The sequence below is a fragment of the Micropterus salmoides genome, unplaced genomic scaffold, assembly GCF_014851395.1.
Source record: "Micropterus salmoides isolate LMB-PRFRI ecotype aquatic unplaced genomic scaffold, ASM1485139v1 Ms_hic_scaffold_21, whole genome shotgun sequence".
Taxonomy (NCBI): Eukaryota; Metazoa; Chordata; class Actinopteri; order Centrarchiformes; family Centrarchidae; genus Micropterus; species Micropterus salmoides.
The window spans coordinates 13,461,674-13,477,708 of NW_024041262.1; the positions used below are offsets into that span (position 1 = coordinate 13,461,674).

Below are 16,035 nucleotides of genomic sequence, written 5' to 3' on the forward strand. Positions count from 1 at the left end.
CATCAGCCTCCATCCCAGCCAGAGGCCACCCCAAAGTGTGGGTGAGGGCAGAGCCAGCATTAGGCCCGCCACAACCTCCAATGAGAGCCCCGACCCCCCAGACAGCCACCCCCAAGAGAGCGGGCCAAGACCCACTGCGACAACACCGGCCATGTGCCCCCTGGAACTTCCGCAGCCCTTGTTATGGCAGAGCCAGTGGGAGTCAGCAGTGGGGGGCCCATCCCCGCTGAAGACGGCCCCTGCGAGGTGAGGAGACAACGGGACCCAGGCTAAGGTGCATTTAGTCGCAACAATGAGCACCCCTCATCTGGCAAGCAGTGGAGCCTCCCAAAGTGCCCCTCCCACCCGCCAAGCCCTCAATCTAATATGTGATTAAAAGCCCCGGGGGAGCCCAGCTCTCAGAGATCCAGAGCTCCAAACCCCAGGACCCCACACAAACCCAAAGGCAGCTCAGCACAGTCCCGACCCGCAGTCCTCTAGCCCAGAACAGCAATGCCGCGACCACCCACCCCCAATAAGTGATGGAATTGATCAAGGTGGACCAGAGAGACTAGAATTCTGCAAATGGTTTTTTTATTGAGGAAGCAGAAATTCTCTCCAGGCTAAATGCTGTCTAACAGGAGATTCTTATATTGGGTGATACTTAAATTCTTTTTAGCCTTCCAGTTCATGAGGATAGTTTTTTGGCAATGCATAGGGCAGTGAGAAGCATGTCAACCTCTCTACGAAGGTCCTCCAGCATGCAGAGTGAGGGGGAAACTGGGACAAGGTACCTCAAGTTGATAGGTCTTCACATATTTTCTGCCAGAACAGACAGCCACATAGCCAGATAGCATGCATGTAACTATCAGAGATGTTACCTGAACAGTTCAGGCAAATGTTTACTGCATTAGACCCATCCTAAATATCCTTTGTCCTGTATAGTGTATTTAGTTGAAAGTTTTATACTGTATGAGTTGTAGATTGGGATTTTTAGTCATTCTAAAAGTAAACATATTTGCGTCCAGAAGGTTTACTAATGGATTGATCTGTCTCCCACTTTAGGACTGGGAGAGAGATTGAACTATCTGTTTTAGACAGTAACACTTGTATTTTTAGATAATAGTTTGGGGGACAGTTTAAGGAAGTTTGTTATCAATGGAGGTAGATCTAAGTCCAATTTGTTAAACTTAAATCTCTCCCGAATTATGGATTTAAGCTGTTGATATTGTCTGTTTATGTTTAAACATGTATCAATACTCACAACGTTTAGCATGCAGACACATACAATGAATATACAGTGTGAAATGTTGTCCACCACATACAACAATGGTTGCCTGTTCTGCTGATTGTGGTCTTGACCAACAAACATGCACATTTTTCATCATTAATATTTTGTCAATTTTTAACATAAAATGACTGCACAGGTCGCACCAAAGAGAATTAGGCCATTGCTTTGGCAGCATAAGTTAGCTTGTGGCTTATCACAATAGCGTTATCTTATCTGTTGGTATCTTGAGGCTAAGTATCTTGACACTTAAGAGCACTGCAACAATGTATTTACTAAAGCCTTTTGTAGAGTATTAGATCTCAGTTTTTGATATTTGATCATTTTCATTATTCTCTAGACAATGTGACATGGTTAGTGTATGAGGAAGCCAAATACATGTTATACTGACCTATTTGAAACTGATAAAAAAAACCAACAGGCTTTTGGGATTGTGCCAGCTTTTACTGTATAAAGCTTTGCTCTAGCTCTGCAGTCTCAAATGGATTACGGACAAGAACAGCATCACCAGGTAAATATTAAATTCTGTGGACCTATATTTAACAAATGCATATTTCTAAAAAACACAATTTACTATTTTATTATAACTGATAATAAAATTAAATCCATAATAAAATTATGTCCACTCTGGTTGGTAAGCAGATCTGAATAGCCTGGGAGAATGGCAGGCAACATCATGTTGTCTATGCTTCTTTTGTGGATGATAAGTAAGTAGTTCCAATCAAATGTAATTTTAGTTATCTAATTGATTAAGCTTTACTGAAATTCCTTACTGTTGGTATATTTTCTGAGATGCATCTTGATGTATCCATTTATTTACATCTTTGCTTATGTTTTGTTATATTTACAGGCATGGTGAATTCCCAGAGTTCAGGTAAGTTGATGTTTGTGAATGTGGATTTTTCTTTCATTCACAGTAGCATGCCATTCATACAATCATGCCAATATTATTATGATGAATACTAATGCTGTATGATTATTGGTGTGACTGTGACTAGAGTATAAATTGATTGATTAGTGCTTAATTACACTATTTATTTGTATCTTTTTGGACATGCTGGTTGAAGATGGTGATTTCTGATATAGCTTTAAATCACCATTAGGTTCGCTGTATAAGGATGTATAATAACTGGATATTAAGTCATTGTAAAAATTCAAAATCTGTTCTATAGGATACGTTTGTGTCTCAGTGGATAATTTTAAACTTATGCAAAACTGTCAGTAGAGTTTACATGTTTCAAAGTGCAGTTTTTCTGGTTTTGCTCTATGAAAGAATATTGTGTATATTAAGAATTTTAAAAAATCCAAGATATGCTCTGCACACTGAAAAAATTAACAGGTCAGGAATTAAAATGAAGCAAGTACCAAACAGCAAAACAACAGAGAAAACTTTGAGCCTGGGACAAAGAGCATTGTTTTTGCCTTGTTTTTGCATGAAAAGCCTATTAAACACTGGAATATTTGCAAACTTCAGTGCTCTTTTTAAATGAATGTACAATTTTGTTGTTCCTAGGACCCCTCTACCCAATATCTGGAAATACAAGTTCTCGGTCAGATGATGGAAGTTCTCCTTTAATAACCTTGCAACGATCTTTTGTATATTTTGGGAGGACGTATAAAACGATTTATGTATGTAAATATATTGTTGTCTAAATACAAGTAAAATGTTTGTTGACTGAGAATTGAAATTGCAGAACAGAGCCATGATGTAGAATTTTAATTCACAGATTAAGTGAAGACATAGTCACTATTAAGTTACTAACAATATTGTTTTCAGGTCAACCAGAATGGACATGTGACATTTGACAGGGCATGGGGAAGGTTCATACCTCAAATATTTCCAATACATGGATCCATAGACATCATAGCTCCATTCTGGACAGATTTGGACAACAGAGAAACTGGTCAAGTCTACTACAACCAATACACCAGCGGCAGCGTCCTCCAACAAGCTACACGAGACATTAATGATTACTTCCCAAGACTGTACTTTAATGCCGCCTGGGTCTTTGTTGCCACATGGTATGAGGTCGCCTACTTTCCAAATTCAGGAACAGTAAGTTAACTTGTTCTTAATGTTGAAACACAGAATAAAATTACACACATCTCATGTTATGAAGTACTTTAAACCATTGAATTTTCAGCAAACAACTTTCCAAGCAGTCTTGATCTCTGGTGGCCAGTACTCATTTGTGCTGATGAACTATGGGATAATAGCCCCCACGACTCGCAGTGTTCAGGTCAGAACCACCAAAGATATGTGATTGATTACGAATGAATGTTTTTCAGTTTTTGTTAATAAAATTGAATACAACGAATTCACTTATGATACATATTTTTCAATTTACTAATATTAATAGTTAAAAACAAATCTATCATACAAATGTTAAATCTATATGTTGTGTGCTGTATATTCAAGGCTGGCTATGACACAGTCAACTCCACTCACTATTTCATCATACCTGGATCCTTCTCCAGCACTGCAACAGGCAGTAACTCAAATTTCCGCCTGAGCAGCAATGTCAATGTGCCCGGTCGCTGGGCCTTCCGGACAGACCATGGGCCAACAGGCTGCACTTTTAATGGTAAGACCATATCCAGAGGGTGACAGCAAGTGGCACTTTGTAATTTATGCACCCTACTTTACAGTGATGTGCATTGATGTTAACCACTCCTGAAACTTATACACACAAGACTAAATAGAACAGAATAAGATTATATTAGTTGTAAAAGATTAAATAAGCAGTTTATTGTCCAATATTGCATAAAATGTACAGTTGCTTGCTTCCGTTTTTTCCCTCTAGAATGGTTTATATGGCATTGTTTGTGAGTTGGGTTGAAATTTCCTTTCCTTTATTTCAAGGTGAACCTGTGCAGTTGGGTGACTCATTCTGGAGCGACAGTACATGTGCACTAAAGTGCACCTGCACCTCAGAAGGACTTCAGTGTCAGAGCCAACCCTGCTCCTTTTCTCAAATCTGCCGGCCAAGTGCCTTTCAGTTCTCCTGCCAGACAGTGCAGAGAAGCACCTGCACCATAAGTGGTGATCCACATTACTATACCTTCGATGGTAAAGTGTTTCACTTTCAGGGCGCCTGCACTTACGTTCTCTCTGAGCAATGTGGTCGAGGGTTGCCCTACTATAGAATAGAGGGCAAGAATGAACACCGGGGCAGCACTAGAGTCTCTTGGATGCGACTGGTCAAAGTGTATGTCTATAATAAAACCATTGAGCTTGTCAAGGGACGTCGTGGTGAGGTTAAGGTTAGCAATAAGGACTAAGTCTCTACTTACAGTAATATTTTTTATTTATTTCATATTTTTACAGCTATGGCTTTGCTTACTTTTGTGCTTACAGGTTAATGAAAACTTTGCAGCCACTCCAATCTATCTCAACAACGGCACCGTCCAGGTTTATCAGTCAGGTTTTTCTACTATCATCAGTACTGACTTTGGCTTGGAGGTGTCATATGACACAGATCATTTTGTCCGGATCAGTGTGCCTTACACTTACCAGAATGCAACATGTGGCCTGTGTGGAAACTTCAACAATGATCCTAGGGACGACTTTCGAACCCGCCAAGGCGAGGTTGTGCGCTCTGATGTGGCTTTTGCCAACAGCTGGCAAGCAGCAGGGGATGATGAGCCTGGTTGTGAGGCACAGTGTGAAGGTCTGGACTGTGCTGCCTGCACTGCGGCTCAGACAGCTTTATACAGCAATACTGCTCATTGTGGTATCCTCCAGAGCAGTTCAGGTCCTTTTGCTGCTTGCCATCAAAGACTTCCCCCACAGACCTTTCTGGACAACTGTGTGTACGATCTGTGTGTAGGAGGAGGGTACCAGCCCATTCTGTGCCAATCCCTAAACGTGTACGCAAGTCTGTGTCAACAGAATGGTATAAAGCTACCAAGCTGGAGGAGACAAGGCTTCTGTGGTATGTCTGTCAGTCTTTCAACATTATTTCTGAATATCCTTTGGGTGAAATGTACATGATGTCATGGTCAGTGTTTATTTTCTCTAGAAATCCCCTGCCCAGCCAACAGCCACTTTGAGTCCCAAGGCACAGGATGTCCAGCTACCTGTGTCAGTCCCAATTCTACCCACAACTGCCCTCTCCCTGTCCAGGAGAGCTGCATCTGCAACTCAGGCTACATCCTCAGTGCTGGGGTCTGCGTCCCTCTTTCTGACTGTGGCTGCAGCTTTGAGGGTCGCTACTACCGCTCTGGAGAAACTGTAATACTAGACACAGACTGTGGGAGACGTTGTAACTGCAATTTTGGCTCCATGACTTGCAGCTCCCATGCTTGTGGTCCACTTGAATCATGCAGAGTGGAGGAGGGAGAAAGAGGATGCAGACCAAACAGCTATGCAACATGCTGGAAAAGTGGCCCGGGGTCCTATCAAACGTTTGATGGACTGACATACCAGTATCCTGGAGCGTGTCGACTGACTCTTGCCAAAGTGATGGGATTGTCTAATTACATCCACTTTGTGGTGACAGCAGAGAAAGAGCCCAGTGGCCAACAGGATTTTGCCAATATGCTTAAGTTTGAGGCAGAGGGCACACAAGTGTCCATTGAGATGGCAAGTACCAGCAGAGTACAGGTAAGTAAGTTTAATATTTTTTAAAGAGATTGGTTCTTAATGTGATATATCCACCATTTTAAAAGTGAAGCATTTTTACACTGATGAAGATAAATGTGACAAAATTAGTATCAACACTAGAGAAAGGGTCTTATTAAAAAATCATAATTATTTCATTCTTTCATGTCGTAATATTGTCAACCAAAAAATCTGACACTGGCTGTTTAAATGGCCCTTTAGGTTGACAGTCAGGTCATCAGACTACCTTACAGTTCAGCGTCCAACAGAATCCAAATCTACCACAGCAGCGTTCACAGTATCATCCTTCGCACCTCCTTTGGTGTAACTGTGCAGACGGTCTGGCCTCACTTTGTGCGTGTCACTGCACCTGGTGTCTACTATGGCTCACTAGGTGGACTGTGTGGTAATTACAATGGTCACCCACATGACGATTTCCACACACCCAGTGGCATCCTGGTCAACAGCTCTCAGGAGTTTGGGGATAGCTGGCGTGATGGCTCGCTCGCTGCTCAATGCGTAGAAAGTGTGAATCATAACAATTCTACAACAAATTACAGTTCAAGTGGGTACTGTGGCATTCTTGGCTCACCTCTTGGGCCATTTGCCCAGTGTTGGGCCATGGTGGACCCACGCCAACATGTGGATGCATGTGTGGAGATCATTAGAGGCTCTAGAGATCCATCATCAGCGCTTTGCGAGGTCCTACGAGATTATGCACTAAAGTGTCAAAAGAAGGGCGTTGCTCTAGGACACTGGAGGAATACAAGTGGCTGTGGTAAGCACTTTCCCCTTTTGGTTTGGGTAGCTTTTATATCAATAAATTTAATTTACTTTGCTGAATTAATTTCTTTTTCTCTAGCACCAAGCTGCCCTCTAAACAGCCATTATGAACTCTGTGGAACCTCTTGTCCTTCCGCCTGCCCCAGCCTCTCTTTCCCTTTCGTCTGTGACACTGTGTGCCAGGATGGGTGCCAGTGTGATGATGGTTTTGTCCTCAATGGCAACCAGTGTGTGCCTCCAACATCCTGTGGATGCTATCACCAAGGACGCTATCGGCAAGGTGGCGAACAGTTCTGGGATGGTGAGGAATGTCAGAGCTTGTGTAGCTGTAATGGCACTACTGGGGCAGTCCACTGTATCCCCAACTCTTGTGGTCCCCAGGAGTCCTGCCGTGTGGTGGGGGGTGAGTTTGGCTGTCATCCAAACCCTCAGGGCACCTGCTCTGCCTCCGGAGACCCTCACTACCTCACATTTGATCACAAGGCCTATGACTTCCAGGGAACCTGCCGTTATGTTTTGGCAACCCTTTGTAACGCCACTGATGGACTCCACCAATTTTCAGTGGAAGCTAAGAATGAGCCATGGAGCGGGTTGCCAGTTTCAATCACAGCTGAAATTTTTGTGAATGTGTGGGGCTACCAAGTGCATATGTCAAGGGAGAGTCACGGTGTGGTACAGGTGAGTTACAGATTGTAAACATTATATTGTAAACTTTTTTTAAAATGGTAAAATTTTGCTCAATTTCAAGTTCATAATTGCATTTAAAGTTTGTGTAGGTTTACATGGATACATAGTTTTTGTCATACTGCAAATTGTTGCAGTATCTCTTTTCACCCCTGTTTGTTGAACGCTTTGTTTTAGCTACGGAGTGAAGCATCTCACATCTATTTGCTCTTTGTTGGGAGTTGCACATGCTCAGTACCTAGTTAGGGACTACTAAGCGATCAGAAGCAGAGCAGGGCGGGTCCTAACAAGCCGGTAAACACAGCTATGGTTCAGTTGTTCATGTTCCCAAACCAGCTTGGCAACCTAGACTGGAATAAGAGTTTTATAGTGGTATGTTATTAATTGGTAACAAATGTATCTTTCATATGAAATATATATGATTTTAACTGTGCACTGTGTCTACATCACAGTCACAACATGTCCATTGATTGCCTGGAGGGTATCTAAAGCTTGGTAGGGAGGGTGGGGGCGGGGGAGTCTGTGGGCGGACTTCTTGTCACTGTGTGTGCTCAGAGACGTTATAAAGAATCCTCAATACAACTCTATAGGGAAAGCCCGTAATGCCTTCAATCAATCATCTTCTTTTAATAGCCGAGGCAGGAAACATATTTAAGCCAATCGTGTGGTTCCACTGACGTGAGGGGTCTACTGCCCATGCTTAGTAGAAGTGATGCATGTGCAGTATACATAACTGGTCAGGAAAAATGCTTTTTAAACCTTACTTTCAGCCAAAGTCAAACTCTTTCAGCGATTTTTGTCAGATTTTAAGATGATTCTAGTCATATAGGTTTTATATCCTGGTGACCAGTAAAAGTTCAGTTCTAGCTCCTTCCCTGTTCATTCAGATAGGAGGCTGGTCTTGTTAGTCCGAAATAGTTGCTCACAGGCGTTGCCAAGATGGCTGCTGAGTGGCATGATTTGCCTATAAGGACTTTGGTGTGCTGCAGCTCAGTGTGTTTCTCGACTGGTGAATTTGAGGGACTGCCACAAAAGCTCATAGGGGAGCATTATGGTACGTGTTACAAAGTGACATGGATATGTTACGGAAGTAAAAGCTGGACTACAACCGAGCTGCGTTCAGACAGTTCAGGAGCATAAAACACAATAAAGGAAAGGTAAAAAGCCAAAAAGCATAATATGACCACTTTAATTGAATTATTCCTCAGACTCTACATTTGTTTGTAATCTAAACTGGAGATTTCAGTTTGAAAAGCACCAGAGAGTAGCAACACAAATTCCAATCTATTATTATGGATTATTCTTCTACTCCTGTTTTTCCAATGTTAAAGGTGAACGGAGTAAACAGAAACTTGCCTATTCTCTTAAATGGAAGTCGTGTTTCCATTTATGCAAGTGGATCTCACACATTTGTCAGTGCTGATTTTGGCCTGAGTGTCACTTATGATGGATGGTATACAGTGTCTATCTCTCTACCTTCAAGATACAGGTATCGTCTTTTTACTGTAGCCCATGTTTAAATGCTTCAGTTTACATACTGTTAAATCTATATTGTATTTGACACATTCCAATCTATAACCATATTTTTGACCCTGATGTATTTAATGCTTGTCTTCAATATAGTGGAAAAACGTGTGGACTTTGTGGAAACTTCAATGGAAATCCAAATGATGAGTTCCACACCCCATCTGGAATGATGGTCACCACTCCAGATGAGTTTGGGAAAGCTTGGAAAGTGGCAGGCAACTACACCTGCAGTGATGGGTGTGGTTCCTCCTGCCCACAATGCACCAATGAGCTGCCTGCGAGAGCCCAATGTGAGGTGATCCAGGCAGCCGACGGGCCCTTAAGCTTCTGCCATGAGCAGGTGGACCCAGCGCCATATTTCAAGAGCTGTGTGTTTGATGTTTGTGTCTCGGGAAATTATATTCTATGCCCGGCCATCCAGGCCTACGTCAGTGCCTGTCAATCTGCTAATGTTCGAATCTACCCTTGGAGACAGAACACCAACTGCAGTAAGTCAACCAGTTCATTTCCCATTCAAATAGAAGCTCATACCAGTAATCTACTAGTTTTTCTCAACATGTCTCCTGAGTGACTGTCTAATAACAGATTTATGAAATGTACTTAACTTATTATAACCATCTGATGCCACCATTTCTCCCCTCACTTTTTAAGTACTAAACTGTCCAGTCAACAGCCATTATGAGCTGTGTGGTAGTGACTGTGGCCACACCTGTGTCAGCAGCTTTAATGCCAGCTGTGGGGAGTTTTGTTCAGAAGGATGTTTCTGTGACAAGGGCTTTGTCAAGAGTGGGAACAGATGTGTCCCTGTGGAAAGATGTGGCTGTCAATATCGTGGCTCCTACTACGAAGTACGTCACACCTCAGTTAATCCTTTCAAAAGCTGCAATAATAACCATTTTATTAAAAATGTGTTCTTTTCTGTTTTCCATGTTGCAGGCTGGTGAGTCCCTCTGGACACAAGGTTGCTCCCAGAGATGTGAGTGCCATGCTCCAAATGACCTGCGCTGTTCTCCTGCATCTTGTACTCCTGGACAAAAGTGCACCATTAAAAATGGCCAGCTGGGCTGTTTTGATGCAATGTCTACTTGCACTGTGTGGGGGGACCCACACTACATCACTTTTGATGGGGCACTGGTTGATTTCCAGGGCACATGCTCTTACATTATTACTGAGAGTGTGAGCCACGGCACCAATGAGGCCCAGTTTCAGGTAGTAGCCACCAAAAATCACAGTGCCTACAACGGTGTGTCACTTGTGTCAGTGGATATATACCTCTCAAATCAGAGTGCACACATCAGGATTGGACCCAACAAAAGAGTAACGGTAAATCCTTTATTACTTTATTTTAAATAACTTTCTGTTTGGTGTCAACATAGCTAACAAGTGCCTCCTCAACATTGCAGTAACCAGCTATGAGGTCACCGATGTCCAGACCTACGTAACTATATGTAGACTATAGCCTATCAATAAAAGAGCACATGAATACATATTGCATGTGCACAATAACTGCGAGCACCAATGTTTGCAGGCAGAGTTTTGGGCGATACTGTTTACCTTGGAAAAGGGTATTAGATACATTCGTGTTATGAATTTGCGGGTGGGTGAAATAGGGTAAAATTCTATTAAGGGAGACACTGTGCACATTTACGTAGGATGCACAGCAGTGTAACTTCATTGATTATTAAAATCTCCCAACACGCCAACAGGATCGGTCAGAATCTGATGTTCTGTGTTCTTCTACACATCCAAAAAGTCTCTCACACAGTCCAGGTTCATACAGTGAAACTAACCAACTAAAGCAGCCGTCCTCTGATCAATCCTGAGCTCCATTATATCATCTAAATTTTTTCAGAAGCTAAAATAATGTTTCCTCTGGATAGTTTCCTTTGTCTGTCCTGTCAAGTTTATAGCTGCAGTTTGCTTCCTAAATGTCCCTTGATATTTGCTGTGACTTTACTGTGTGCATAGACACGTTTAAAATGACTGACAGCAGCCTCTTTAATCAAGTAAGTAAATCGTTAAAGAAAACACTCATGCAATAAAGAAATCACCTGGAAAGCAAGAAGGTGGAAATCTGAGAATATAATTTGTTGAATGGGGGGGCATTTTGATAATTTTTGCGTACATGAGGATTCGAAATAATAAAACGAGTGCAAACAGCTGCTGACCTCAAATTTTTAGGCTGTAACATCAACCAGAGCATTCAGCACTGATCTGCTGTTTTTTACCTTGTCATATAGTTATATTAGTGCCCACTATGTAGACTACACGTCATTCCACCTGTATAGTCCTGTGATCAGTGTTCGTAAGGTTACTTTCTAAATGTAATAGGTTACCAATTACAAGTTACCCAATTGATAATGTAATAGTAGTGCAACTATTTCAATTACTTTTTCAAAATAATGTAACTTGTTACATTTAATTACTTTTTGATTACTTTTCTATATTTCTAATGAATTTTTTCTGTTAACCAATTTTAAAAGACAGCTTGAGAGGCAGTTTATCTAGCAGGCGGTGGTGCAGGAACTTCAAACATGAGAACCAATTAAAAGCATCAGAACAGCATCCAACCAAGCATTAAACTAAACAGCTGTGACTGAAAATGGCAAAGGAAGACATTGTACACATAAAAAACCTGCAAAGCAACAGAATAAATATTGTTAAACATATAGCCTAGTTTTTTACAGAAAATATTCACATGTAACCTCCAATGTAATCATGATATTACACATTATACACATTTTTTTCTTAGTAACTGAAATGGATTAAAGTTACTTAAATTATGTAACAAAATTACATATAACTAGTTACTCCCTAACACTAACCCTGTGGTGACAGTTGTACGCTGCATTTGTGTGGTCCGTTACACCCCTAATGCATGTTGTGAAGATTAGTAGGCCTATACCAAGATTTCCCTGTCACATTTGCACTACCTGATCATAACTCTTATTTTATGCAAGAAGAAGTGAAGCAGAAAGACCATGATGTAGTTAGTGTGTTCTTCACCCAAACACAGTGGTTCAAGCTTTCACTGAATTATTGTAAATAAGCTCTAATAAAGAAACAAAAAATCTGGACCTCACTAATCTCTAAATCCTGGTTATGGCCCTGCTCCTCACCTTTTGTCCTTCTCTCTCTAATCTCCCATCCCTCCAGGTAAATGGGCGTGAGGTGTCTCTTCCCACCGCTGCAGGAACCTTAGCTCAGGTAGTACAGCAGGGAAGCTATATTATAGTCAATGCCATTGACTTGGTGGTCCAGTTTGATGGTCAGAGTACGTTGCTGGTGAGAATTGGCCCAAACCGTGAAAATAGAGTCACCGGGATGTGTGGAAACTTCAACCGTGACCCTGCAGATGACAAAGTCTTGCCCAATGGCACATTGGCACAAAATGATAATGACTTTGGACACAGCTGGAGGGCACTCACAAGCCAACCAGGGTAATCACAGCAGTTACACTGTATTGTTTAATACTAATAAATGATAATATGGTATCTAAAACTGGGGATCTCAAACGATTTCTTTAATGAGAGGGTTTGGGTTAATTTGTACAATTTAAGGTCCTTTAGAAATTCCTCAATGCACAAATGAGAGTATATTTATTAAACATGAGCATGGACCTGTAAAACCTGTAAAAAAAAAAAAAAAAAATACATTTCAGTGTTTCACAATTAACCACTGATACAGCACTGTGACTCAACAGCTGTGGTAAACTATTCAATTCAAACTGCTAAGTGTGTATCCTTAAATGTATTTTCCAGATGTGGATCTACAGATGAGCGAATTGTCGTCTGTCCCTTTATTGAAGAATACTCTGAGCTCTGTAGTGTCATCACCAACACCAGCGGTCCATTCAGGGGCTGTCACCTGCACTCTGACCCCAGGCCATTTTTCAGTTCCTGTGTCTACGATCTCTGCCACTACACTCCAGCCAATGGCATGCTGTGTTCTGCTGTCTCAGCCTATGAGAAAACCTGCTCTGTTTTGGGACTGAACATCCCTGAGTGGCGCTCAGCTTTGCAATGTGGTATGTTTGCACTGGGCTAATGGAAAGCCAAGATAATGAATGAGAAATGTGATGATTCCCTAATAGATTGATTTTCTCTTTCAGCTGCTCATTCTGTTTCATCACTCCTTGTCTCATTCTTTCCCCACTGCTTCTCCAGCTGACTCGGATCCCTGTGAACAACTGAACTGTACAGAGTATGAGTGGTGTGGTAAGAAAGATGTTTACGGCTGCTTCTGTGATGAACACTATTCTCGGCCCAACAATCAGAGCTACGGTGAGGACAGCTCCTCTTAAAAAACTGTTTTAGATCACTGAAGTGAGAATGGTTATGGTATAAATGACAATATTCAATAAGTTTTTCATAGTCCACTCAGGGGATTTGCTATACCAAAATCTATTTTCAACTTTTTTCTTAGACTCGTCAGTCACTTGTGTCAGTAGTTCAGGCACAATATCCCTGTCACGCTGCCAGCTGTTTGAAACTGGCTTCCATCCTAGTGCCCTCCATCTCCGAGATCCCTCCTGTAAAGGGATACTCCAGGACGGACGACTGGTGTTCCACTTTAACAATGATGACCAGCTGTGCGGGACAGTTCTCAGGGTACAGTCCATGGCCAACAATGTTGTCCATGTAGAGAGACGAATAATTTAGATGTAAATGTTCACAGGATAGATTGCATCTGTAATGTTCTAATTATACCTTTTAAATCATCTAAATCTTAAAGAGCAATGGGACCCACTTCACCTACGAGAACACCATCATGGGTGATGAAGGCCTAAACATTCACCTGGTCTTCGGCTGTGAATACCCTCTGACCCAGGCCCTGTCTATGGACCTAGGCATCAACCCTGTAGAGAGGTCACAGTATCTCCTAAGAATTGCTGTATATTTTTACCAGAGCACATACATCTACATTTAAGTTCTTTCTATGGTGAACATCTGTTGATAGTGATGTATCCAAACCAGGGGAAGGCGCCTAAATGCAGTATCAACCCCCAAACTGCTTTTAAAGGTTCAGTATGTAATATTTAGGAGGATCTATTGACAGAAATGTAATATAATATACTAGGGCTGACCCCGAAGATTCAATGCTTCAATGGGTGGAGCCTGATTTGACTGCCAATCTCAGTCGAATCTTCGTTCGCAGCTGCGTTATGAAAGTAGGATCATACCATTTTTGCTATATGGGTGAGCTCAACGTCTCATTTTACATATAACTACCGGTTTTCTCCCAACTTAATATACAGCCTATTATGATATAAATTTCAACATATAGTGCTGTAAATAAAAATGTGAAAAAAAAAGGTTTTAATAAATCTTTTTAAAGAGCGTGAATAAATACAAAATTTTAATCATAACCATAAGGTAGGAAGCATCGGTGCACTTCAGCTTATGTGTGTGTGGCAGATGGAACCGTCCGAGGAGCACGTGAATACACCATGATGGGCTGGTTGCAATTCGCAACCATCACCACTAGATGCCACTAAAACTTACACACTGAACCTTTAAAGTTTTTGTGCTCTGCTGACAGTCATACTACTGTTACATTTCTCCACACACTGTGCATAAATAATCTTTGATTTGAAGATTGATTTACATAGGAACAAATATTGGCCACTATCAGAGTACATAATGGAAGCATTATTTCGCGGATTTCTTTGTTTGTTCTTGTTCTGTATGTGAAAGGTCTAAGATTCTTTCCGGTAGTTTTCTGTACATATTGTATTAATGACCAAAAATACACAGAATTACTCCTTCTCAAGTTAAGTCACATTATGTGTTGTTTTTTTGTAGCATTAGAAAGAGGAAGCTTCCATCTGGCCGGGGCCATTATCATATTAGAATTATCCCCTACCAGGACGCTGGCTTCCACTTCCCCCTGACCAGTGACAGGAACATAGAAATGGAAATTGACCAGAGGTTGTATGTGGAGGTGCGGACAGAAGGAGTCGATGAGCGACAGATCTCCACTGTTCTGGACTCTTGCTGGGCCACACCAGTCAACAATGCCAGCTACCCTGTCCGCTGGGATCTCATTATGACTAAGTAAAGGAGCGATTAGCAATTTCCCCTTGTGTTATAACACTGAACAGTGGATGAATTAAGTCAAGATTCAATTATTGCCAGATTCTTGCCTCTCTCTTCTTGTTTAACCTAATTTTTGTTCTTCACCTTGACTCTTTTACCCTGGTAACACTGTAACTTCTACCACCTTCCCTGTCTTTCAGGTGTCCTAATCCAGAAGATGATACAGTAGAGCTGGTTCAGAATGGCAATTCCACTGTGGCCCGATTCTCATTCAATATTTTCACCTTTACCAATTTTCCATCCATCTACCTACACTGCCAGGTCCACCTGTGTCTTCTGAGCCACAAGAACTGCATAACTGTATGTACCATTAACCATCCATCCTCCCACTTACACATTTCTTAAACTGGCTGTGTAATCATATATCTGGAGGAAGAAGCTTACTGTATCTTCTATTCAGTGAGTATAGGACCTATAACTGCTCCCAAGCTTTTCTTCTGATACAGATAAGCCATGCTCCAACTGATGTTTGGCCAGTATTTATTTGTTCCTTTTCACAAATAATCTTCTTTTGACCAGCAAACACCGTGAAAAACTGAAATAAAATAATTACAAACACAATCACTTTCAGTATGAAATATAAACACAAAATATTATCAGTTCAAAATAAAATAATGACATCCCATGTGCGCCTTCTGCACAGAAATTTAGGAGCCATCACAATCCTCCAATGTGGCAACACAGTCACTCTCTTTTCTTCCCTTTTTGCTTCTGATAGAAACTTGAAGATCAATTATTCTTAATTGATCATATGAGCCCAGCGTGCGCTTCATTTGGTGTAATTCACAAGTTGAACAGTAGGTGTCACTATTACTTTAGACAAACCAAATTACACTTGAAAAAACATCATTCTGAACATAATGACACAGTAAACAAGTAGGCTACCTTTTATTGCGACAGCTACAGGACCCATGCAAGCAGATCCATTTAGAATCACTTTAACATCTGTGGTCAACCTGCATTTCTCTGGACTTAAGACGCATAACATTGTGTTTGTATGCTTTTGTACTGAGATTGGTTAAATCCTGTGCTCCAAAAGCAGAAAGTTCAGTTGGTGATCTGGTTTGTGCCTT

The 16,035-nt window shown here is 41.4% G+C and overlaps 1 protein-coding gene across 1 annotated transcript in view; it reads left to right on the top strand.

Moving 5' to 3' along the window:
* The first annotated feature begins 2,119 nt into the window (after positions 1-2,119).
* The window catches only part of LOC119916515 (IgGFc-binding protein-like), a 51,948-nt gene continuing 38,032 nt past the window's right edge, over positions 2,120-16,035 (top strand). Inside the window, exons 1-21 of the mRNA XM_038736556.1 lie at positions 2,120-2,141; positions 2,781-2,896; positions 3,045-3,323; positions 3,412-3,507; positions 3,687-3,852; positions 4,131-4,531; positions 4,626-5,202; positions 5,290-5,873; positions 6,093-6,648; positions 6,733-7,331; positions 8,669-8,826; positions 8,961-9,352; positions 9,516-9,712; positions 9,801-10,187; positions 12,021-12,304; positions 12,626-12,891; positions 13,031-13,147; positions 13,290-13,474; positions 13,599-13,732; positions 14,669-14,920; positions 15,103-15,262. Coding sequence (XP_038592484.1) covers positions 2,120-2,141; positions 2,781-2,896; positions 3,045-3,323; positions 3,412-3,507; positions 3,687-3,852; positions 4,131-4,531; positions 4,626-5,202; positions 5,290-5,873; positions 6,093-6,648; positions 6,733-7,331; positions 8,669-8,826; positions 8,961-9,352; positions 9,516-9,712; positions 9,801-10,187; positions 12,021-12,304; positions 12,626-12,891; positions 13,031-13,147; positions 13,290-13,474; positions 13,599-13,732; positions 14,669-14,920; positions 15,103-15,262 — 5,928 coding nt within the window. The remainder of the gene's footprint in view (positions 2,142-2,780; positions 2,897-3,044; positions 3,324-3,411; positions 3,508-3,686; positions 3,853-4,130; positions 4,532-4,625; positions 5,203-5,289; positions 5,874-6,092; positions 6,649-6,732; positions 7,332-8,668; positions 8,827-8,960; positions 9,353-9,515; positions 9,713-9,800; positions 10,188-12,020; positions 12,305-12,625; positions 12,892-13,030; positions 13,148-13,289; positions 13,475-13,598; positions 13,733-14,668; positions 14,921-15,102; positions 15,263-16,035) is intronic.